We start from the raw sequence: 23,965 nt of genomic DNA, 5'->3' as shown, positions 1-23,965 counted from the left end.
TGTAAGAAGTGGGTGACAAAGAGAATTGTTGATTCCTTATTTTCTCCTAAGGATGTATGTGATATATGAAGGTTAGATAGTTTTTGCTCTGCTCTTCACATAATCTTTGAATTAAGAAATGCCTTATCAATGTGTATTGTTTTAGTAGTTGGAAAGTTAGAAACATAAGCAGGAGCATAAATGAGTTGCTAATCAGGTAACTGTGAGAACAGGACAAAAGATGAATTGACCACAAATCATAAGTTATGACTCAGAACAGAATAGAAGAACCCAGTCCAACCAGTTCCCTAGGAGGGAAAGAGGATGGGGGTCACCAAAACAGTCATTAAATTAATAAATATCTATATGGAACCTAAAACAGAATGTACTAGCCCAGTTCCTAGCAACTGGGGCTCATTGTTAGACTCCTCTATAGTGGTCCTCACTCAGGGTGAAGTAACCAATAGAAAAAAAATACATTCTTGCGCTTCTTCTTCTCTTTGACTCACCATTTGCTATGATTACCAGGAAGATGCCTATAAAAAGTGCTTTGAACTCTTATTACAATTTCAGGTGAATGCCTGGTGCGGTCTGTTTAGATATTAATAATAAATCTCCTTGCATTTTCACCCAGGATTGTCTTGATGTAGTGGGTTATACAAGTCACATTAAAACAAATCAAGTTAGAAAATAAAATAAAAATTAATTCTGAGTGCTCGGGGTGTGGCTGGCAAACTCCATTGCTTTGTGTAAAGGACATTGTACTGCCCTCTGGTTGGGTCAAACATGACCAACTAAAAAAACATCTTTGAGAAATAAGTCATTTAACGCTTCATATTCTTATTCTTTTCTGCAAGAGGAGAATCTGTATTCAGGAGATTGCATAACAAAATGGCACTACACAGCCCAGCCAGGCTTGCAGCTGCTCCCCCCGCACCCTGTGCAGAACCCCCCAAACATCCACATTTTCACTAACCCTGAGTTGCGTTGGCCCAGGCTTGTAAGATCTGAAGGCACTAGTCCCATGGTCGTGGAGTTGTCTTCTCTCTCTTCTGGTAATAGATTGTATCCTTAATCTGTTCTCTGCTGAAATCCGAAGGTCCATGGTGTGGGCTGGGATGGCAACAATTTAGAGAATCCAGAGAATTCTCCCACTGCAAGCAGGCTGCACTGCCATGACTCGACACTCAACAACAAGCCTGCTCTCAGTGTCAGTACCAGAAAAGTTTCTGGCTGATGGAACTGTGTCCCTCAGTGGACCTCAACTGTACATACTTTATAAGGAATAGATTTGACTTGTTATATTGACTCTTATTTGACTCTCACATACATTTGTATACCAGTTTGCACACAGATTCAAAAGTAGAAATTACTCTTCTCATATAGAGTGTAAGAAACTGTGGCTTAAAAGAAGTAGATAAGAAACTTATTTAAGTTTTCTTCATTAGTGAAGTTCAAACTTTCAAATTTACACTTTAAATATGAAAGTCCAACTCCTACCCCTCCCCCCCAAAAAACAGGCTTGTAATTTGGAAGAAGAGAGAAAAAAGTAATACAACTCATTCCAAAGCACTAAGTATTTTTTTATATAAATTATGTGATGATGGTTGATTATTATTTTAGGTTAGGGGAGAGTTGGAATAGGCTGACTGGAGCCCTCTCCTTACCTGATACCCACATTTCACTATATAATCTTTGCCATGTTTTAGTAATATATTCACAAGTATCCCATGAATCCAATGTTCTTCCAAAGAGTCTAGTAATAAATTATTGTTAAGTTATAACAGCACAATTTAAAAAAAATTCACATAATGGCTGAACCTCATTTTCTGGAAAAAATTGAAATAAAATGTGCAATGCCTATATGGCAAAATGTAGGGAATGTCTATATTCTAAACTTTGGAACCTGTGAACATAATCTTATTTGTTAAAGGGGTCTTTGTGGATGTAACTAAATAGCTGGTATAGAGATGAACTTATTCTGGATTTTCCTTAATTATCATGCTAAGACTTGAATCTAAGTCGTAATTCTGAGACTCCCAGATAAGTGATATGGGATGAGAGAAGGCCATGTGAAGATGAAGACAGAGTTGACAGGGATGTAGTCACAAGCCTCAAGTTTGGAGAGACAATGGAAGGTCTCTGAGTCTTAGAGAGATTGTAGCTCTATCAATAGCTTGATTTCAGATTTGTAGCTTCCAGATTTATGAGAGCAAGAATTTCAGTCCAACTCATCCAGTTAGTGGTAAATTATTAGAGAATCCACGGAAAAATAGTACAGGGGCTTGTAATTGAAAAGCAAGAGCACTGACCAGTAATGGGTGACACCTGACTCTAATCTATTATGTGTGACCTTGACATTCCACTTTCCTGAGGCTCAGTTATTTTATGTTGTGGAAGATCCTGCCCATCCTTCATGATCTAAGAATTGGAGGTTTAGAAGGGCTGCTTTCATTTTCCTTGCTAGTGAGTAGAGGTAATTATTATGTGGTGACCTTTATCTGAGTATAAATGTCTGAAGACAAAAAGTTAAAGAACCATCTTTGGAAATGATGGCCAATAATACATCCTTTTCATTTAAATATATTCCTTCTGTATAGTGGACATAAACCAAGAATAACTGACTTTTCTTTCTCAGCTACATATTTTAATGAAAAATGCTAGTGAATATAAGGGGTAGCCATGTTCCTTTAGTGATACCTGTCGTCTCTACAGAATGAAAATCTTATTGAAGATGCACAGTTTGGGTAGGGTTTATCTCTTTGTTTCTCCTGTGATAAATACTGCTCAGGGTGACCTATACTATGTTTTTTTATTTTCTAAATTATATCATTGTTGAGATACTACAGTTATTTTTTTGATAGTAAAGTCCATGGTAAAAGTAGTTTTATTTATTAATTTTTAGCAAGTGACTTTCCAGCAATTGTGTGACTGAAAACGATAGCATTTAATTTTAACTATCTTAGGGTTTTACCCTATGGACACACAATGTAATGCCATTTGGAATGCCTGTTGACAGCTATGAATCAATGACACAGGAAGAACAAACAAAAATTTAGCATCAATTTGAAAAAGACTTTTAAAAATGATCAACAGAGGGAAGGGAGATATCTCAAAGGTTTGTAGAGCTTGCTTTCCATGTGCTAGGGCCTGGGTCAATCTACCACTCCATGACCCTCAGAGCACTGCCAGTTGTAGGCTTGGTGGCTCCCAGCACCACCAGTCTAGCAGTGCCTCATGAGGCCCATGCTGCCAGATTGAATATCACCAGGAGTAGCACCTAGGTATTCTGAGCTTTGCAAGGTTCTCCCCTCCAAAGAAAAAGATCAAAAAAAGGACAGCTCTATTGCCAATTATTAAACTATAGATATATTGGTTAAATATGGGTATTTTTTCCCTTTTAAGTATCAGAAATTGTTGGGAATCCTCCATTTGCAAGCTTGATGCTCATTTCCAGTTCAACTCCAAAAGGTTCCACTTGTCAGAAACCCAGCTGGCTAAGCAGAAAAGAGGAAATATCTGGCGGGTTGCCCAGAGACTGGGTCAGAGTGGCTGTCTTGTGAAAGAAAAGTGATTCAGCAGGAGAGTCTTCCCTGGCACAAGGATTTGTTGCATGTGGACAGGAATCTGTGATGTGACTTCAGGGTTCAATCAGTAATAATTAGCAAATGCACAGCATGTTCCGAGGAGCAGGGTAGCTGTTGGTAACTGCCTAGAACTCTCATTGTCTTTGCAGCTTATGGTCTTAAATGAGTTAAAATATGCTTAGAGGGATAAATCAATACTTGTACAACCTTCCTGTCCTTTTTGGGGGTTGGAAAGAGAGTTCAGCATGTTTGCTTTGCGTTGGCCAACCCTGGTTCAATCTCTGGTACCTCATACGATCTCTTGAGTTTCACCAAGAGTGATCCCTGAGCACAAAGCCAGAAGTAAGCCCCAAACACAGTTAGGTATGGCCCAAACAATCCCTCTCCCAAATAAAAAACAAATCCCCACCCTCAAGGACACTCAGGACCTAAAGAGAAATCCACAAGTAAGATGAGGCTTTGATCTGCAATTGTTTGTTCATTGCAGCACTCTTTACAATAGCCAGAATCTGGAAAAAACCTGAGTGCCCAAGAGCAGATGACTGGTTAAAGAAACTTTGGTACATTTACACAATGGAGTACTATGTAGCTGTTAGAAAAGATGAAGTTGCGCTGAAATTAGAAGTAAATCACACACAAAAACAGAAAACTAAATCAAACACCTGGAAATTAAACAGTGCACTATTAAACAACGAGTGGATTAGACAGGAAATCAAAGAGGAAATCAAAAGATTCCTAGAAACGAATGAAAATGAGAACACGAGTTACCAAAACTTATGGGACACAGCAAAGGCTGTGTTAAGAGGAAAGTTTATAGCTCTACAAGCATTCCTCAGGAAGGAGGAGCGAGCACACATAAGTAACCTAACCTCACAGCTTAAGAGCTTGGAGAAGGACCAAAAAAAGGAGCACAACCCGAACAGGAGAAAGGAAATAATAAAACTCAGAGCAGAGATCAACGAGATGGAAACCCAAAAAACAATCCGAAAGATCAATGAAACCAAGAGCTGGTTCTTCGAGAAAATTAACAAGATCGATAAGCCTCTAGCAAAACTCACAAAGAAAGGGAGAGAGAAAACCCTAATAAACCGAATCAGAAATGAAAAGGGGGTTATTACAACAGAAACCACAGAAATTCAGAGGATCCTCAGGGAGTACTTTGAGAAGCTTTATGCCACGGAACATCAAAACCTCGAGGAAATGGATAAATTCCTAGACTCCTACAGACTCCCAAGGCTGAACCAAGAAGACCTGGAATACCTGAACAGACCTATCACCATCAAGGAAATTGAAATGGTAATAAAAAGTCTCCCCAAGCACAAAAGTCCTGGCCCGGATGGATTCACTAGTGAATTCTTCCAAATCTTTAAAGAGGACTTACTCCCGATGCTCTTTAAGCTTTTCCACGAAATTGAAATATCAAAAACACTTCCAAACAGTTTCTACGAAGCAAATATCACACTGATACCAAAAGCAGACAGAGAAACCACAAAGAAAGAGAATTACAGGCCGATATCCCTGATGAACACAGATGCAAAGATCCTCAACAATCTACTAGCAAATAGAATCCAACTACTCATCAAAAAGATCATACACCATGACCAAGTAGGATTCATCCCAGGGATGCAAGGATGGTTTAACATTCGGAAATCAATCAACATAATCCACCATATCAACAAAAGAAAAGATAAAAAGCATATGATCATATCAATAGATGCAGAGAAAGCATTTGATAAGATCCAGCACCCCTTTATGATGAAAACCCTAGCCAAAATGGGTATAGAGGGGACCTTCCTCAACATAATTAAAGCCATCTACCACAAGCCTACAGCAAGCATCATCCTCAATGAGGAAAAACTAAGAGCCTTCCCTCTAAGATCAGGGACGAGACAGGGATGCCCACTCTCTCCACTGCTGTTCAATATAGTACTGGAAGTACTTGCAATAGCGATTAGGCAGGAAAAAGATATTAAGGGCATTCAGGTAGGAAAGGAAGAAATCAAGCTCTCACTATTCGCAGATGATATGATACTCTACTTAGAGAACCCAATAACTTCCACCAAAAAACTCCTAGAAACTATAGACTCGTATAGTAAAGTTGCAGGTTATAAAATCAATACCCAAAAGTCCATGGCTTTCCTATACGCAAACAGTGAGAGAGAAGAAAGCAACATGAAAAAAACAATCCCATTCACAATTGTGCCCCAGAAAATCAAGTACCTAGGAATCAGCTTAACTAAGGAAGTAAAGGACCTGTACAAAGAAAACTACAAAACGCTACTTCAGGAAATAAAAGAGGACATGAGGAAATGGAAAGATATCCCCTGCTCATGGGTCGGGAGACTTAACATTGTCAAAATGGCAATACTACCGAAAGCATTGTATAAATTCAATGCAATCCCTATAAGGATACCCATGACATTCTTCAAAGAAATGGAGCAAACACTCTTGAAATTTATATGGAACAATAAGCCCCCACGAATAGCTAAAGCAATTCTTGGGAAAAAGAAAATGGGAGGAATCAACCTCCCGAACTTCAAACTGTACTACAAAGCAGTAATAATTAAAACAGCATGGTACTGGAACAAAGGCAGAACTGCAGACCAATGGAACAGGGTTGAATACACTGACATCTCTCCTCAATCATATTCTCATCTAATCTTTGATAAAGGTGCAAGTAATGTGAAGTGGAGTAAGGAAAGCCTCTTTAATAAATTGTGTTGGCATCACTGGACGGCTACATGCAAAAAAATGGGCTCAGAACTCTGCCTAACACCATGTACAAAAGTAAGATCAAAATGGATTAAAGACCTCAACATCAGACCAGAAACCATAAGGTACATTGAAGATAAAGCTGGCAAAACCCTCCATGACATTGAAGCTAATGGTATCTTCAAAGATGCCACGCCACTGGCCGAGCAAGTGAAAACAGAGATAGATAAATGGGACTATCTTAAACTAAGAAGCTTCTGCACCTCCAAAGAAACAGTGACCAAAATACAAAGACAGTCTACAGAATGGGAAAGGATATTCACCGAATACACATCTGACAAGGGGTTGATATCCAGGATATACAAAATACTGGTTAAACTCCACAAGAAGAAAACATCCAACCCTATCCAAAAATGGGGCAATGAAATGAACAGAAACTTTCTCAAAGAAGAAATCCGAATGGCAAAAAAGCACATGAGAAAATGCTCTACATCATTAATCATCAGGGAGATGCAGATCAAAACCACAATGAGATACCATCTCACACCTCAGAGACTGGCCCACATTCAAAAGAACAAAAGCAACCGATGCTGGCGTGGATGTGGCGAGAAAGGGACACTCCTTCACTGTTGGTGGGAATGTCCACTGGTTCAGCCCTTCTGGAAAACAGTATGGACGATTCTCAAAAAATTAGAAATTGAGCTCCCATTTGACCCAGCAATACCACTCCTGGGATTATATCCCAGAGAGGCAAAAATGTATAGTCGAAGTGACATCTGCACTTGTTTGTTCATTGCAGCACTCTTTACAATAGCCAGAAACTGGAAGAAACCTGAATGCCCACGAACAGATGACTGGTTAAAGAAACTTTGGTACATCTACACAATGGAGTACTATGTAGCTGTTAGAAAAGATGAAGTCATGAAATTTACATACAAGTGGTACAATATGGAAAGTATCATGCTAAGCGAAATGAGTCAGAAAGAGAGGGATAGACATAGAAAGATTGCATTCATCTGGGGGATATAAAGTAACAAAGTATGAGATTAATACCCAAGAATAGCTGAGATCAGCACCAGGAGGATTACTCCATAACTTAGAGGCCAGCCGGGTATCCTAGAGGAAAGGGCTGTTCAGATAGAGAAGGGAGCACCAAATAAAGGATGTTTGGAGGATCCTCCCAGGAGGGGAGATGCATGTCGAAAATAGACTATGGACTGAACATGTTTGCCACTCAATGCCTCTTTTGCAGACCACAACACCCAAAAGGAGAGAGAGAACACAGGGGATTGCCCTGCCACAGAGACAGGGGGGATGGGGGGATGGGGGTGGGAGGGATATTATCCATGGTGGTGGAAAATGGGCACTGGTGGAGGGATGGGTATCTGATCATTGTATAATTGAAACCAAAGCACAAAAAATTGTAAATCTACAACTTTAAAAAAATAAAATAAAATAAGGGGAAAAAAAATAAAAATAAAAAAAAAGAAAAGATGAAGTTATGAAATTTACATACAAGTGGTACTACATGGAAAGTATCATGTTAAGCGAAATGAGTCAGAAAGAGCGGGATAGACACAGAAAGATTGCATTCATCTGGGGAACATAAAGCAACAAAAAGGGAGACTAATACCCAAGAATGGCTGAGATTAGTACCAGGAATTTTGCTCCATGACTGGAAGGCCAGCCACACGTGCTAGGTGAAAAGGAAGCTCAGATAGAGAAGAGAGCACCAAATAAAGGGTGTTGTGAGGACCCTCCCAGGGTGGGAGAAGCATGCTAAAAGTAGTCTACAGACCAAACATGATTGCCACTCAATGCCTCTCTTGCAAAACACAGTACCCAAAAGAAGAGAGAGAGAACAAGGGGGAATACCCTGCCACAGAGTCAGGATAGGACGGGGGGGGGGGGGGATGTGGAGGGGGGGATGCTGATGACGGGCACTGGTGGAGGGATGGGCACTTGATCATTGTATAACTGAAACCCAAGCACAGAATTTGTAAGTCTATAACTGTACCTCATGGTGTTTCACTAATAAATAAAAGAAAAAGAATTGGAAGGAGAGAGCTCAGTAGAAAACATACAAAATAAGAAGGCAATGTAGCTTCCATTATCAGGCCTAATTAACACAAATCACCTCAAATTCTTTTTCTTTTTCTTTTTTTAAACTTATTTCAAACACCAGCTGGGTAGGGTTTCAGGCACTAAAGACATTCATCTGGGGAACATAAAGCAACAAAAAGGGAGACTAAAGACATAACAATAAGCAAAACAGACATTTGTAAGGAACTTATTCCCATGAAAGAATGTCACTTGACCTCAGATCTGTCAACCCACACTAAACCCTTCAGCTATGGCCAGATCCAGAACTTTTTCTGGCCTCCCTGAAGTTGCAATCTGTACTTCCAACTAACAACAGGACATCTATCTCATCACAGGGGAACAAACATATAACTGTGTGAGAGGATGCCTGTTAAATTTATTGTGGGAAATAATTCTGCAGTACATATGTATATTCTACAGTACATATGTATATACACACACATATAAAATATATATTATATGTATATACATATATATGTAAATACATATATATATACACATACACATATATATACATATACATATATACATATATAATCATTATGCAGTAACTTTTAAAGAGATAGGACTGGAGTATAATCCTTGGGAACATTGGTGAAGGGAAGTTGGCACTGGTGAGATTGGTTCTAGAGCATTATATGTTTAAAACTCAGCTATCAATAACTTTGTAAATAATGGTTCTTTAACAAAATTGAAAAATAGGATATTGGGGCTGGAGTGATATCATAGCGGGTAGGGCATTTGCCTTGCACGTGGCCAACCCAGGTTCGATTCCTGGCATCCCATATGGTCCCCTGAGCACCACCAGGAGTAATACCTAAGTGCATGAACCAGAAGTAACTCCTGTGCATTGCCGGGTGTGAACCAAAAAGCAAAAAAAAAAAATTGGATATTATATGTCTACTGTATATCAACAAAATTGGGGGAAAACGGAGTGATAGCATACAATGTTATGGGGGCAGAAATACAAATGACAGACAGACCAGCCAACAGCAAAATGCCATCTGTTGGTCTTGAGTTAACAACTATCAAATAGGCTTTCAAGATCCCTAAGAACTGGGATGGATTCTTCTCTCTCTATTTTGTCTTCCCAGAGTTGAGTTTGGTATAAACCAGGTTTTAAATAAAAGTATTTGGATTATACAATATTACAGTACATCGAATGTCCAAATATGCCCATTTTTTCTGTGATCCATTTGATATCAGAATCTTTAGAAAGGGACCAGAGCCATAGTACAATGGGTAGGGCGCTTGGTTTGAAAGTGCCTGATCTGGTTCAGTTCCTGGTATACCATATGGTCCCCTGAGCTTGTCTGGAGTAATTCCTGAGTGCAGTTAGGAGTCATCCCTGAGAACTGCTGGGTGTGGCCCAAAATAAACAACAAAAAGCAAACAAACAAAAAGAGTATCTTGTTTAAAAAAAAAAGAAAAAAGAGAATTTTTAGAAAAAATAAATTTTATTGTGTGTATTGAAGATGCCCAAAGAATAAATCAATTACTTCAAAATAAATGGCTTTTTCAAATAATGATTAAATTTTAAGTATATTATTTAACACATCAACAGCCTTGTTAAATAAGAATGATTTGCATCTCCATTTCATGGTACTTGGATTCTTCAAGTTGTTAAAGAACATACCAGAAAGAAATAGGAATGGACTCAAATCCAGGCAGTGTTAATCCAACAGCTTGTTACACCTTGTTGTGAAGTCTCTAAAATTGACTCCACAGGTGTTTTTGTGGCATTCAACACTTTTGTCTGGTTTCTTTCCCAAGATTCATATATCTTGTGACTTGGTTTAGATGCTGTGTTACTCATTTGTTATTTTGGAGATATTTAGTAGTTCCTATATTTCCATTTGAGCTTTAGAACGTCTATATTTGTTCTCACAGTACTAGCATCTCCTTTCTCAGTTTCAGAGTTGATTGGAAAAGTGAGTGAGAGAGATAACTGCCTGTGAAAATAGATTTTAAGAGATGCTAGAAATGTTTCCCTATTCACTACATCGCTCTCACTTGCTTCCTGATGTTTAAAATCCAACTAACATAGCTTCCTTGCTTGGCTTCAAGTCACATACTCTGTCAAAATGAAAATACCATGGGGATGGATAAGAGATGCTATAAGCTAAGAAGTTTGCCAGTCTGCCTGTTTTCCTGTTTCCATCCATTCTTTCTTTCAATAAGTGGGTTTTTTTTAAGATAGACTCTAGTTAGGTGGTGAGTGCTAGAGGTCTAAAGGTAAACACATTATAAATAAAAGGTGTCTCTGATTGACTAACAATCACTAAGACAAGCATTTCTTGACTGACTATATCAGAAGTCAGCAAATATTTTTTAAAGGGTGAGATAATACATAATTTAGGCTTTGTGGTATTTGTATTGATCATTCATATTTAACTGTTATTAAAGTGTAATATCAGCCAAGAACAGTTTTTAAATGAATGGGACGGTGTGCCAGTAAAACTTTATTTTTAAAAGCAGGTGGTAGACTGAATTGAGACTATAGTGGTCTAGGGCCTGATTTATACCACTAATAACTTTAAAAGATAAGTTAAATAAATTTCAAGTAAATAAAGGTCTAGATAAATTATTTGTGATAAGATATCCAATTTCTGAATAGACAGGAAGGCTTCATGTGTAGTCCTTTTCCTGACATGATATTTCTACATGGTGTGGTGAGTGACCGTTCAAAGGAAGTAGATCACTTTGAGCAGCTCGGGGAGCATTTTTGGCGGGGCTCAGGGCTTACTCCTAGCTTGTGCTCAGGGATTATGCCTAGTGATACTCAGGGAACCATATGTGTTTCTAGGATCAAACTTAGGTTGGACGTATGCAAGGCAGGCACCTTTGTCCCTGTACTTTCTCTCAGACCCCTGAGGTAGGTTTTTGAACAACTTGCTGCTGTGGAAAATTCCTGAATACAAAGAAGAAAAAGAAGAGAGGGCAAAAGTCAGGCAGAGACAGGGTCTTTGTGGCATACATAGTTAGTTACTTACCAAAGGTTCGTGCTTAAAATTAAATATTTTAATTATAATGGGCTGGAGTGGTAGCACAGCGGTAGGGTGTTTGCCTTGCACACAGCCAACATGGCCGACCCAAGTTCGATTCCTCCGCCCCTCTCGGAGAGCCCGGCAAGCTACCGAGAGTATCTCACCCGTACGGCAGAGCCTGTCAAGCTCCCCGCTACGTATTCGATATGCCAAACACAGTAACAATAAAGTCTCCAATGGAAGACGTTACTGGGCCAGCTCGAGCAAATCGGTGAACAACGGGAGGACAGTGGACAGTGACAATTATAATAAATAAACATACAATTATTTAAAATGCTCATAAAATTATTGATGCTAAAACATTAATAAAATAAGACAATTAAATGAGTATAAATAGAGAGGTCTTTGGTTGATTGAAATATATCCTTTATTATCGGGCATGTATGATTGTTTATTTAAATATTCATAGGTTATAGTACCTTAGTCTTTTATTTATTAATTAAATCAATACTGCCTATTATATACTAAGGTTTGTTTTGAGTCTTGGAGAAACATATTGAATTATTAAGGACCATTATTAGAGTTCAAATAGTATAAATTTCTTTCATTCTAATTTCTATTGGTATTTCCAATAAACTTCCACTATTTTAGAATATATATTAACCTCACAGAGAGTTTTAAGATCGCAAGATCTTTGGCAATTTTATTTCTTTGAATTTTCCAAGACCACCTGTGCTATTCCTCACCAAGATTCTGTGTGTCAATAGAAGTGATTTCTTCATGACATCTTCTATAAATGACTTGATACATCACATTAGTCATTTTTTTCTCTTTTATAATCAAAGCTGGATACAGACTTTACCTGCTCTAAGAAGTATTTTTTGATTAAAAACACTCAGACATACCTTTTACCCTGATTTCTCTAACCATCTTCTTAAACTCTCTACTCACAGGTGCTCAAATACAACATATACAAATCTGAACTGTCAACCCATTATATTCTCCATACACCACCAAAGTTTTCTAGGTAAATGAAGGGAACCAGTTGCCTCTCAGATATACAAATAAGAAGATTTGGGTACTATTCCTGACAAATTTCTTTTCATCCTTTCTTATGGCCTTTCATTGACCACTCTTTGGGTCTCCTAAATCTCTCTTGAATTTAGATACTTCTTCATATGCCCACTGCTTTCATTAGATTGTAGCTTACACTAAATCCTTCTTCTTTTATCTGAACATTTTAATGTTCCTGCTGGAGTCCACGATGATCAGTGTATAGTGTCTATTTTGTATACATATGATTATATTAGTAATTTCAATTGTTTCATTGTTTCACACTGTTCTTAGGTTAAGGAGCAAAATCATTAAACACCGTCCTGGACACGGCATGATCTACTCTAATCAATAACCTCATCTTAGAAGCAATTGTCCTTGTCACTTTCTCAGATGTGAATTAGGTATCACTTTAAAACTTTATCCTGGTTTCACCTGTGGACAGTTTGTACTGATGTTTCTGTTAATTAACTATTCTCTGTATCCATACCCTTAGCCAGATTGTGCCTCAAGTTATGTCTAACTGCTGGTTAGAAATAATTTCCTGTCCCCAAGTTTAGCCTTATAACTTGCCTCAGGCTACAGGATTAGAAAATGTTCTGTCTAGGTTCTAAGAGGCATTTCATGCTTTCAATCGTCCTGTTGAACCTATCCCTTCACCACATGAAGAATGTGCCCAAAATTCTTTTATTACAAATCCTTTGGTCCCACGAAAAAGATGAGGGGTATGCAGAGCCAAACTACTTGTAGTCTACATCAATTGACTCCCATTGGACATATATTTGGTGTATAAGAAACAGATATATTTGGTGTATAAGAAACAGTAACTAATTGTTGCTTTAAGCAACTGAGCATTGGGTCCTTTGTTATGTGGCCAGAGCTGATACACTAACATAGTAGTTTTTATTTTCCCAGGTTTTTTAAGTATCATATACTGTTCATACATTGAGTATAAAATAGGGTAGAAATAAACAAGGATTTGTACATGGATGCATCTTATTCTTTTATTCTGAATAGCACACTCTTGTTTGAGGATAGAGATCTAATAATAGCATTGTAGCACAATCCTCCCATTGTTTATTGATTTACTCAAGCGGGCACCAGTAACGTCTCCATTGTGAGACTTGTTGTTACTGGTTTATTTGGCATATTGAATATGTCATGGGTAGCTTGCCAGGCTTTGCTGAGCAGCCGGAATACTCTTGGTAGCTTGCTGGGCTCTCCTCTGGGGGCGGAGGAATAGAACCTGGGTTGGCCGAGTACAAGGCAAACACCATACCTGCTATGCTATCGCTCTGACCCGGGGGTCTAATGATAAAAGTCATTAATCTTCTGAAGTATCTTTTGTGACTTTATAAATTAAATAAGGATTTTTTTTCCCACCAATCTCACAAACTTATGGATCAAATAGGTTATGAATATTTTCTTTGTTACTCCAGAAGCTCTTCATCCCTGGAAGGGGTGACAGATTCACTGCTACAACCTGGGGACCATGTTGAAAGATCAGAGCTTGTTTCTAAAGTGACACGATATTCCTGCAATCTAGTTAAAGGCAGTCTGTCAAATAGGCATTTTAAAGGTCGTCCTAGATTTAAACAGTACATCTTGTTCCTTTTATCCTTGTCCTCCAAATGTTCTCTTTAGGAAACTGTGAATGTTTCTGGCCTTTCCATTTTCTCTACCTGACAAAGCCTATTACTGAGAGGATGTTAATTAAGCCACCAGGCCAAGTGTTTGACAATTCAAAATGAAAACCGTGACCGCATGTGGCTGTCATCTCCTGCCCAAAAAAGTCACAGCAAAATTCTGTACTCTGAAAGGAGACACATGAAATTAAGTTGTTCGCCCATAAATGTGAAGAGTGGCCTGTGGACTGTAAACCAAAGATCCCTGAATAATATGCAATCAGACTTTCAATGTCAGAGTAGAAATCAAGATGTCAAAGTAAACAGCCAACAGATTTCATGGCACTGGAAAAAATAAAGGCATACATACCTGGATGGTTGCGATTCTTCTCGCTGGAATAAATGAAAAATATCTGTTTCAGTTTTGTTTAAAGCCACCCCAAATTCCAAAGAACCTATCCTGAAACGAGAGGCAATTTGTATTTCTAGCTAAATGTTTTTGTTTGCTTTTTGGTTTGGGGGCCACACCCAGAGGTGCTTGGGCTTATTCTAGGATCTGTACATAGAATAACTTCTAGTGGGGTTTGAGGAAACATATGAGGTGCAGAGATTGAAATTGGGTTGGCATCGTGCATGGCAAGTAACCAGCTCCCTGTACAATCTCTTCAGCCCTAAATTGTTTTTAATTTTTATTTTTCGAAGGGAGGTGGAGAAGAAGTAAGTAGAATCAGAGGCCAGATATTACAATCAGTAAGGTGCTTGCCTTGCACGTAGCCAACACATGTTCATTCCTGGGCACCACATATGGTTCTTCAAACCCTTCTAGGAGTGTCCCTGATTTCAGAGCCAGGAGTGGACTCTGTGCACCATTGGGTGTGGTCCCCAAACAAAACAAAGCAAAACAAATTTATTCTTTCTCCCCTTCAAACCAGTCCCACCTGGTCATCATCAAATTGTGTGCTTGTACCAGGGTCATTTTTCCTTCTGGTGCCTAACACGCCCATCTGTAGGTCATCCAGGACACCTAAGATGGTGTGGCAGCCTCCATTCATCTTCTTCCCATGAAGAAGATGAACTTGAGTCAATGCGTCATGAAGAGAACTCATTCTCACGGCATTGATTTCCTGGACTGTGTCCTATCTGAAGGCCCTCTACCTTTGAGAAATAAGCACCCTCAAGTCTTTTTTTTTTTGTGGTCTCCTGCATGAGCAACAGATAGCTTAGCATTAAATCACTTACCTGAGGACCAGGGGTCTTTTGAATAAGGCCGGGCCATGATGGGCCTTGTCTCTCTGGACAAGGAGCCTGAGGAAGAGGTTGAGCATCCGTAGCATGAAGGTTAGGAAGCTCCTGCTCATCATTGGGCCTCATCTGGGGTGCCACTGAGTCAGCTGCACTGAGGACCCTCTCAGCATCCAGAGGCAAACGTCTCTGGGTTGACTGGAATTGGGAAGATTCCTTTGGTAGTCCAGGTACACCATTGGAAAAGTAACATGGGGATCCTGGAGCCTCCTTCCAAGTGGATGCTTCTAAAGCCTGTCGCTGAGATAGAGCACGCAGAGTTCCATTGCCATTGCCTCTTAATCTCCTCAAAGTGGGAGAGGTGGAAATGCGGCCTGGGGCTTGCCGATCAAAGTGGAGAAGATTCCCTTGGTACTCATAATGTTTCTTAGACAGGCTCTTCGTGGTGGACTGAGGAGAGTCCTGGCAGCTTTGGGGTTGGCCCTTTGTGTAGGTAGTTTCCATTTGCTCTGTGCATCTCAGAGGCTTTGTTGCTGAGAGTTTCTGTGTGATATCGTAAGAGTTGTTCTCTGGACCACACTGAGGTTTATTTTCTGCATTCAAGTGTTCCTCTTTATCTGCTGTATCATTGTCCTTTTCCAGAGAATAATTGCAATTAAGTTGTTGCATCTTCAGCAAGGATGATCTTGCATCTTCAATGAGGACGAGCCTGTGGAATCTGTTGCATATGAGGGAGAATGAGGTGAGAAAAAAATGATGTCTAAAATTTCATATGAGGATGTCTAATTCATCACTGGAGATATCTAAGGCCAGTTAGCATCAGCATCCTTGATAATTACAGAAGTCCAGGCTATTGAAATAGACTCCATGGTGAAATTTATTTAAGGCTTTTAGAAGTATTATTGAACTATGAGACTTTTTGGAAGCCAATGAAACCATCACCTTAAATTATTTTATTTAAGAGACACTAACATAAGTTACATTTCATTTTTGTTTTGCAAAAATTTATATGTTTGTTCAATTATTTATGTTCTTTGCTGCATTCCAGAGATATGAGAAGACAAGGTCCCTTCCCTCAATATTTAAACCAAATGAGACATAGATTTTAAAAATTGATATTTGTGGGAAAGAACACTTCAGATTTTAACTTTCCCCATGTTTTGGAAAAATATCTTGTGAGGGTTTTTGAGGGGGAGGAAAGGAGAACACAACTAATGGTGTTCAGGGGTAACTCCTGGCTCTGTGCTCAGGAATAATTTCTGGCAGTGCTCAGGGAACCCCATGGGATGCCAGGTATTGAACCTGGTTCTACCGTGTGCCAGGCAAGAACACTATCCACTGTGCTATCACTCTGGCACTGATAGCTTATGAGTTTGGAAAGAAAAATTTATATGTGACACAGATGCCCCGATTCTCGTGATAAGAATTATTTTATAGGATTTGTTAGTGTATGATTACCTTCTAATTCAACTCTTCTGACGTTCAAGCAAAACTGATTGCACCACCTATCACTATTGATCTATGGTAACATGGGAATGACTGATTGAATGTGTATTATGTGGTGGTCTCCCCCTATGAATAAAGTACATATGTGTGGAAATGCATTGGTACTTTCCCATTCCACCAATTAATGTGCAAGAGTCCATCTTTGACTAGTCACAGACCTAGTGTGGAATTGTGGAACAAATTTGCCCTGGCCATTGGGGCAGATGGTTTCAGATTGTGCATGGCTTGTTCATGAATATTTAACTACCTATTATAAGGCTTTCAATACTAATGTCATCATTGTATTTTATATTATATGTCTCTTTATATTTTAAAGAGAAACTCAGCAATCTGCATCCTTAAGGAATGGATCCATGTAAATAGCCAAGTTTAAGGATAGCGAATGATTTACCTTTTTATTGATAGGCAATTTTAATTGCACTGAAAATACTTTTTAGTAGATCTGTTTATTATGTATGATTTACTTCCTCCATTTTATACTAGAAATACTGAAAGCCAGCAAATCTTTTCTTAATGCTGTGTTGATCACTCATAGTTCTGAGATATAATGGCTTATTTACTACAGTTTGCTACAGTTTTATATAGTATTGTTATAAGTTTTTTTTTTCTTTTTGGGTCACACCTGGCGATGCACAGGGGTTACTCCTGGCTCTGCACTCAGGAATTACTGCTGGCGGTGCTCAGGGAACCATATGGGATGCTGGGAATTGAACCCGGGTCGGCCGCGTGCAAGGCAAACGACCTACCCACTGTGCTATCACTCCAGCCCCTGTTATAGGTTTTTATGGCCTATGATGAGACCCTCACACTACATGTCCCCATATTGAAGGGAGAGGAGTTTGAATCCAGGACCCACTGGGCTAGTGAATAGGGTGGGAAAAGAATTTACCAAGAAAGAGATATGGTTTAAGTGGAAGAGCAAACTAAGTTTATTAAAAGAATATCCGCTGGTCATACTGACACAGTGGAGGTCTCCACAGAGAAAGACACACTTAGCAATCTTGGGAGGTCTCTTATTGTGTTTCTCTGCAAAGTTTAGGTGGGAAGTTCCTGTTATCTGTAGATTAATTAATTCTGGGAGGTGCTGAAAAAGAGATATGTAGCCAATTCTGGGAAGGAGGTGAGTTGTATGTAAAATGTTCTGAGCCAATCATGAAAAGGAGTGAGATGTGCAGAAAATAATGAATGTGAGCCTAATGAACAGATCTCTGTATTGAGGAGAACCAAGTGACAGTGGGAGCTCTGCAGTCTCCTGGGCACAGCTGATGATCTGGGCAGGGCCAGCACAATCGAATGGTGCTAGTATTCATTTCAGATATGGAAATCAAGTTCGACATTACTTTAGGGGGTTTGTGCTAGACCACTTCATACATTAATGTACACATTTTGTAAACTTGCCATTGGCAGCTACTTGCTCCCCTTTATAACGTGGTTCTTCTGACTTGTTCTTTTATATTGGCCCCAGGTACAGAAGTTCAATATAGCATGTAGAATTACTAGGATCTTAGATTCACTCTTCTCAATGAAGAGAAGAGTACCAGTGCAAGCACATTGTTCCAAAAATGCATTGACTTTGATTTGGGGGCATTCCAACTCTCTTGTTTCCTCTCTGATTCCTATCCAGCTTAAGATCAAATGAAACTCATAACATGTACTGGATGTTAGACTGGAGAGTGGTTCAAGGATTAACTCAGATATCAACATAAGTCAATTTAACACTTTTCTGAAAAAAAAATCAGAAATTCCTAATTTTGGTTCTGCTTCCCTATTTTGAACCCAGGATCTTAAATGTTGTAGAGTGTGACTTACGCATAGAATTAAAATACAAAGGAGTTGCCCTTTTTGAGAGGGTGAAAGAAAAGCGTAAAGCTAGCTATGAAACTTATGTTCTTGTTCTGGCAGAGAGGCTAGATTTTGTGTTTAGCTTGGTAATTTCTGGCCATAGCTCTATAGATTGATCCTAATTTCTCAGGAGAAACATGACAAGGGTCATTCTGATGACAAGGGAAACAGATATTTTAGGTATTTCTCCTAGAGGGAATTGTTCTTGTTCTCCCAAGAAACAGATGGCTGAGCTGCAGACTGGAGTTTCAGAAACTTTCACAAACACGTGCACTCTGGAGATTTCAATATTCTTTCCTTCACTACCTAGAACTAAATTTTAGGTGCCACATCACTCCTGGTGGGGCTTGGGAACCATAGGATGCTGGGGATTGAACCTGGGTGGACTGTGTACAAAGCTCTCTTCCATGTTCTCTGGTTCCAGGAACAGAGTATGTTTCTATAGGCACTTGTATGATAGTTCTGTGGGAATTCTTTTTCTTTTTTAAATTTTTTATATATTTTTTATTTTATAAAGTATTTCACAATATTTCATTACATTTAGCATTCAAATAGCAATCCACTACCATTACACCTTCCCACCACCATGTTTCAGATGTTTCCATCCCAAAACCCAATCCCTGCCCCAAAGCAAGAACTGAAATAATATATTTTGTATCATTTGTTATGAAAAAACACTGGAAAAAACTACAAAACAGTATCCTTAGAGGAAAGAGTGTGGAGATTGTTGTATTTCACCCAGGGGCCATTAAGCCCTTCTGTAAAAGTTCACTTACATGTTGTTAAAGGTTGAGCCTTGTGTGCTTTTTGTATATATCTGTAAAAAAATGTATATTTCTCGGTGGGAATTCTTGAACCTGGTTTTTCCCCTCTGTCATTTTATCCCCTTTCTTCTTCAGCGATGAGGAAATAGCAGATATTTTTCTTTCCTGATACAGACGACATTCTACCCCAGAGAACATAACTGATTGTGAAACATGACTTGTGGACTGATATCTTCAAATTGGAACCAAGGCACTATGTGACTCCCTGTGAAGTTGGGAAAGTGTAAGTGCAGTAGAGTTGGGGGGAGTGTTCAGGCTCTGAAGTGAGAGATCTCACCACCAGCCACGCAAGTGACCTCACCTAGCCACACCTCAGGTCGGGCCCTAGAACTCGTTCATTAAAGAACAACCAAGTGCCACCTCCACAGATTTTTTTCTGTAAGTGGTTCAAGGGGGGCATGGCTGAGGCTTCCGGGGAGCTTTCCTACAAGCCTACCCCCAGCAGATCTGATAATCAGAAGACAATAGAAAAGAACAGGCTATGTATCCCCTGGCTTTGGAAAGAGTAAATTAACAATGTTTTTTTACTAAGAAAATTCACTCCTCTTCTACCTACCAAGCATTAAGGTCCACGGACCTTAGAAATCAAACCCACTTGTGGATTAATGATCCACCCACCTCCCCACACCCACAGAGACAGCAGGGCAGGACCCAGGGAAACTGCGAGCAAATGAATCAGAGCGAAGGGAAAGTGTGAGAGGGAAGCACAGGGTGGGAGCAGCATAGCCCTTCAGTACCTGTGGGCTGGTCTGTCTCTGCAGGTGGCATTGTCCAGGTGGGTCCCCTGAGCTGGGAGTCAGCAAGTGAACCTTGAGTGAACTGCAGCTGAGGTGTGTAGTCCAAACCCGTAACACTGGACCCCCCTTGGCCAAGTGCAGGTAAACCTGATGCTAGCTGCAAAGAGGAACTGGCTTCTCCCTCTGTACAGAATTTTCTGGTTATTTGTTTATGAAAAAGCCGAAAGGGAAGCAAATCCAGCCTCTAAGATTGCCCAAGAAGAAGTCAGGTGACTTGCTTTCCGTGAATGAGGACTGCTCCACAGAAACGATGCAAATGTGGCTTCTCATTTCCCGGCAGGTGTTTAGGGACCCTGGTGTATAGCTAGGGAAACTGCGCTGGGTTTCCAGCCTATTTATTTTCTCTTGAGTTGTGGGATTCATTCCTTTGGAACTTCCTTGGCTTACATCCTAAAGCAGCTTGTGTTTTTTAATTAATGGGATGTTTTGCTAAGTGTTGAATAATAGAGGGAGTGATTATTATACTTGGGAACAAATTTGTGAACATTCCTTTCAGACGATTAACATGCAAATGGAAAAGCATTTGACCTACCAGCATCCTCATTAGGGGAGTACCCTAAGGAACCTTTATTTAGTGTCTAGATAGAGATATCGCATACATTCCCAAATAGATATGTGGGATTAAAACTATTTCTATAGACCATCTACAAAAACAGACTCAAGCAAATTTTGATTTTTGTCACCTCTGAGACATTTTTGTTGTTTAGAATTATGATAGCCACTTACTGGAAAGGCTTTCAGGGTCACTGTGTCTCACGGTGGGGTCTCTGAATTGGCCACTCCCAAATTACCTGGAAACTCGTTAGAAAGGCAAATTTTCAGCTTTCTCCCTGGCTCCTGTTCAGAAACTCTGGGCACACAGACTGAAGTCTGTGGTTCAGCAAGTCCTCTAGATGATTTAAGTTAAAAATTTGAGGGACTTGGGAGATAGTTCAGGGGTCATGGATGTATTTCAAGGCTCTGGCAGAGTATTGCTGAGCATTGGGTCCTCCTGAGCCCTTGAGTGCTGTTGGAACAAATCCAGAATTCTCATCCTGACTCCCCTGGCAAATCACTTTCTTTTTAAGATCTGATTATCAAGAAAAAAAATAATTCAGATTTATACATTGCATTCTTTGTATTAGTCTTTAATTCTCTCATATTGATCTTATTATGGGCTGGGGCGAAAGCACAGGGGGTAGGGCGTTTGCCTTGCATGTGGCCAACATGGCCAATCTGATTTCAATTCCTCCGCCCTTCTCGGAGAGCTCGGCAAGCTACCGAGAGTATCTCGCCCGCATGGCAAAGCCTGGCAAGCTCCCTGTGACATATTCAATATGCCAAACACAGTAACAACAAGTCTCACAATGGAGATGTTACTGGGCCCTCTCGAGCAAATCAATGAACAATAGGACAGTGCTATAGTGCTACAGATCTTATTATAACATCAAAGAGAACAGATTCAAAGTGGAGTCACTTATGCTAAACCACACATTCATCAAAGCAAGGCTTTGCTATTTCAACCTGTCTCAAGAATCTTAGACACCCAAGGTACAATTTCCTGGTCAACTTTAGCAAGCTAATCTGCTGGCCCTCCAGGGCCTGAAACAGTCTGCTCTTACTAAAATAGACTATGAGCTCCACCCAGCTCCTTTTTCTGTGCTTAGATGGGAAGCTGCCTGGTTCATGGTTTAATAAAACCAGGTAGATCTTTCGATATACTCAAAAAAGTTATGTTCTTAACTTAGAATTTAAAAAAGTGATGTGAGGGACTGGAGAGATAGCACAGTGGATAGGGCATTTGCTTGCACGTGTCCAACCTGGGTTTGATTCCCAACATCCCACATGGTCCTCTGAGCACTGCCAGGAGTAATTCCTGAGTGCATGAGCCAGGAGTAACCCCTGTGCATTCTTCGGGCGTGACCCAAAAAGCAATAAATAAATAACTACACAAATAAATAAATAAATAAATAAATAAAAGTGATGTGACCTCTTTCAATCATCATTGCTAGATTCACCACCCCCAAATCCAAAGCAGAAGTATACCAAGGACAATTTTCTATCCTGCCTATGTGGGGCAACTAACAAGAAGTTTTGAATTATGGGGGTGAAGGTCAGACTACCTTCCCCTCGTACATGTTGAAGCAGCAGCATCCAGCTCATGTCTGTCTTTACCACTCTCAAAGGACGGGTGCATGTGAATGTTGGTCCCTATTTTTCACAGTGCTCAGGGAGTTTTTATTCTTTTAACAGCACTACAAATAATGGCCCTCACTGGAAAGAGTCACATATTTAAATCTACATATAAGTAAATTATAATAAATCCAATCCAAATCCACATATAAGTACATTGACATGTTTTAACACTGGAATGAAAGGAATGATTTCTTTAGTACCAAATAGTGTTCACTGAGAGAAACCAGAGTGGTCTGATCTTGTCTATAGAAACAAGAATGGTCTAAGCTTGTCTATGGTGCTCCAGGGAAGGAGGGTGGCTTACATCTCTGGGGAGGCAGAGACTTGGTGTGGCTTTGGTGTGGCTTCTGAGATGTTTCCAGATTTTCAGATGTGAATGCTTGGCGCTGGACAAGTTGTCATCATGCAATTTATGGTACTTAGGCTATATGCGCATTTCTGTTTACCTGCTTTAATGGAAGTGTCTTTAAAAGGATCTAAACTACTATATTGTATCCTGGTGTGCTTCCTTGTTCACATCAATTGCTGCTCAATATGGATCTATTTTGGAAATGTGGGGGAGTTGAGCTATTACCTGAAGGGGCTTCACTCTGAGCTCAGGGATCTGTAGCCAGTTGAACTCAGGGCTTATTTATTCCTGGTTTTGCACGCAGGGACCCAGGGAATCCCGTGGGAGATGCCTGGGATTGAACCCTGGTTGGTCGTATGCAAAGTAAATGCCTTACCTGCTGTGCTATCTCTCTGACCACCAACACAGTCCTTCGATTTGGCATTAGGGAATGATTTGGCATTTACCTAGTTCTTCAGTAAATATAGTGTTAAAAATTTGGTGCACAGTTATAAAAGGACTGGAGCGATAGCACAGAGGGTAAGGTGTTTGCCTTGCATGCAGCCAACCCAGTCGGCCCAGGTTCGATTCCTCTGCCCCTCTTGGAGAGCCCTGCAAGCTACCAAGAGTATCTCGCCTGTACGGCAAAGTCTGGCAAGCTACCCGTGATGTATTTGATGTGCCAAACACAATAACAAGAAATCTCACAATGGAGACGTTACTGGGCCTGCTCGAGCAAATCAATGAACAACGGGAGGACAGTGCTACCTACAGTGCTACAGTTATAAAAGTCTAATGGAACTTATTGGTAAATGATTAATCTCAACTATATTTATTCAGCCAAGTATTCTACGTGTATACATTCTGGTCCATTTCATTTTCAGAAATATCTTTGTCTAAATTACATGTGGAATTTCTTTTCTTAAATTTTTATTCATTTATTGATTTCTAATAGAATCACCATGGGATACACAGCTACAAGGTTGTTCATGATTGGGTTTCAGTCATACAATATGCCAATACCCATCTCTTCACCAGCATACATTTCCCACCACCAGTGATCCCAGTTTCCCCTCCTCCCACCCTCCCTAATTGCCACCCCTTCCCCAGCCTATTCTCTCTCTCTCTCTCTCTCTCTCTCTCTCTCTCTCTCTCTCTCTCTCCTTTTGGGCATTATGGTTTACAATACAGGTACTGAAGGGTTA

General features: G+C 39.8%; 1 protein-coding gene across 1 annotated transcript in view; it reads right to left on the bottom strand.

Moving 5' to 3' along the window:
- PLEKHG7 (pleckstrin homology and RhoGEF domain containing G7) overlaps positions 1-20,366 on the bottom strand; it is a 68,260-nt gene extending 47,894 nt beyond the window's left edge. Inside the window, exons 1-3 of the mRNA XM_056117531.1 lie at positions 20,198-20,366; positions 15,286-16,006; positions 14,417-14,439 (exon numbers count right to left, since the gene is read on the bottom strand). Coding sequence (XP_055973506.1) covers positions 14,417-14,439; positions 15,286-15,957 — 695 coding nt within the window. The 5' untranslated portion in view covers positions 15,958-16,006; positions 20,198-20,366. The remainder of the gene's footprint in view (positions 1-14,416; positions 14,440-15,285; positions 16,007-20,197) is intronic.
- Positions 20,367-23,965: the final 3,599 nt, after the last annotated feature.

The sequence above is a fragment of the Sorex fumeus genome, unplaced genomic scaffold (assembly GCF_029834395.1).
Source record: "Sorex fumeus unplaced genomic scaffold, SorFum_2.1 ptg000003l, whole genome shotgun sequence".
Classification (NCBI taxonomy): Eukaryota; Metazoa; Chordata; class Mammalia; order Eulipotyphla; family Soricidae; genus Sorex; species Sorex fumeus.
The sequence above is the reverse complement of the archived record's forward strand: the minus strand, read 5'-3'. Positions and strand labels throughout refer to the sequence as shown.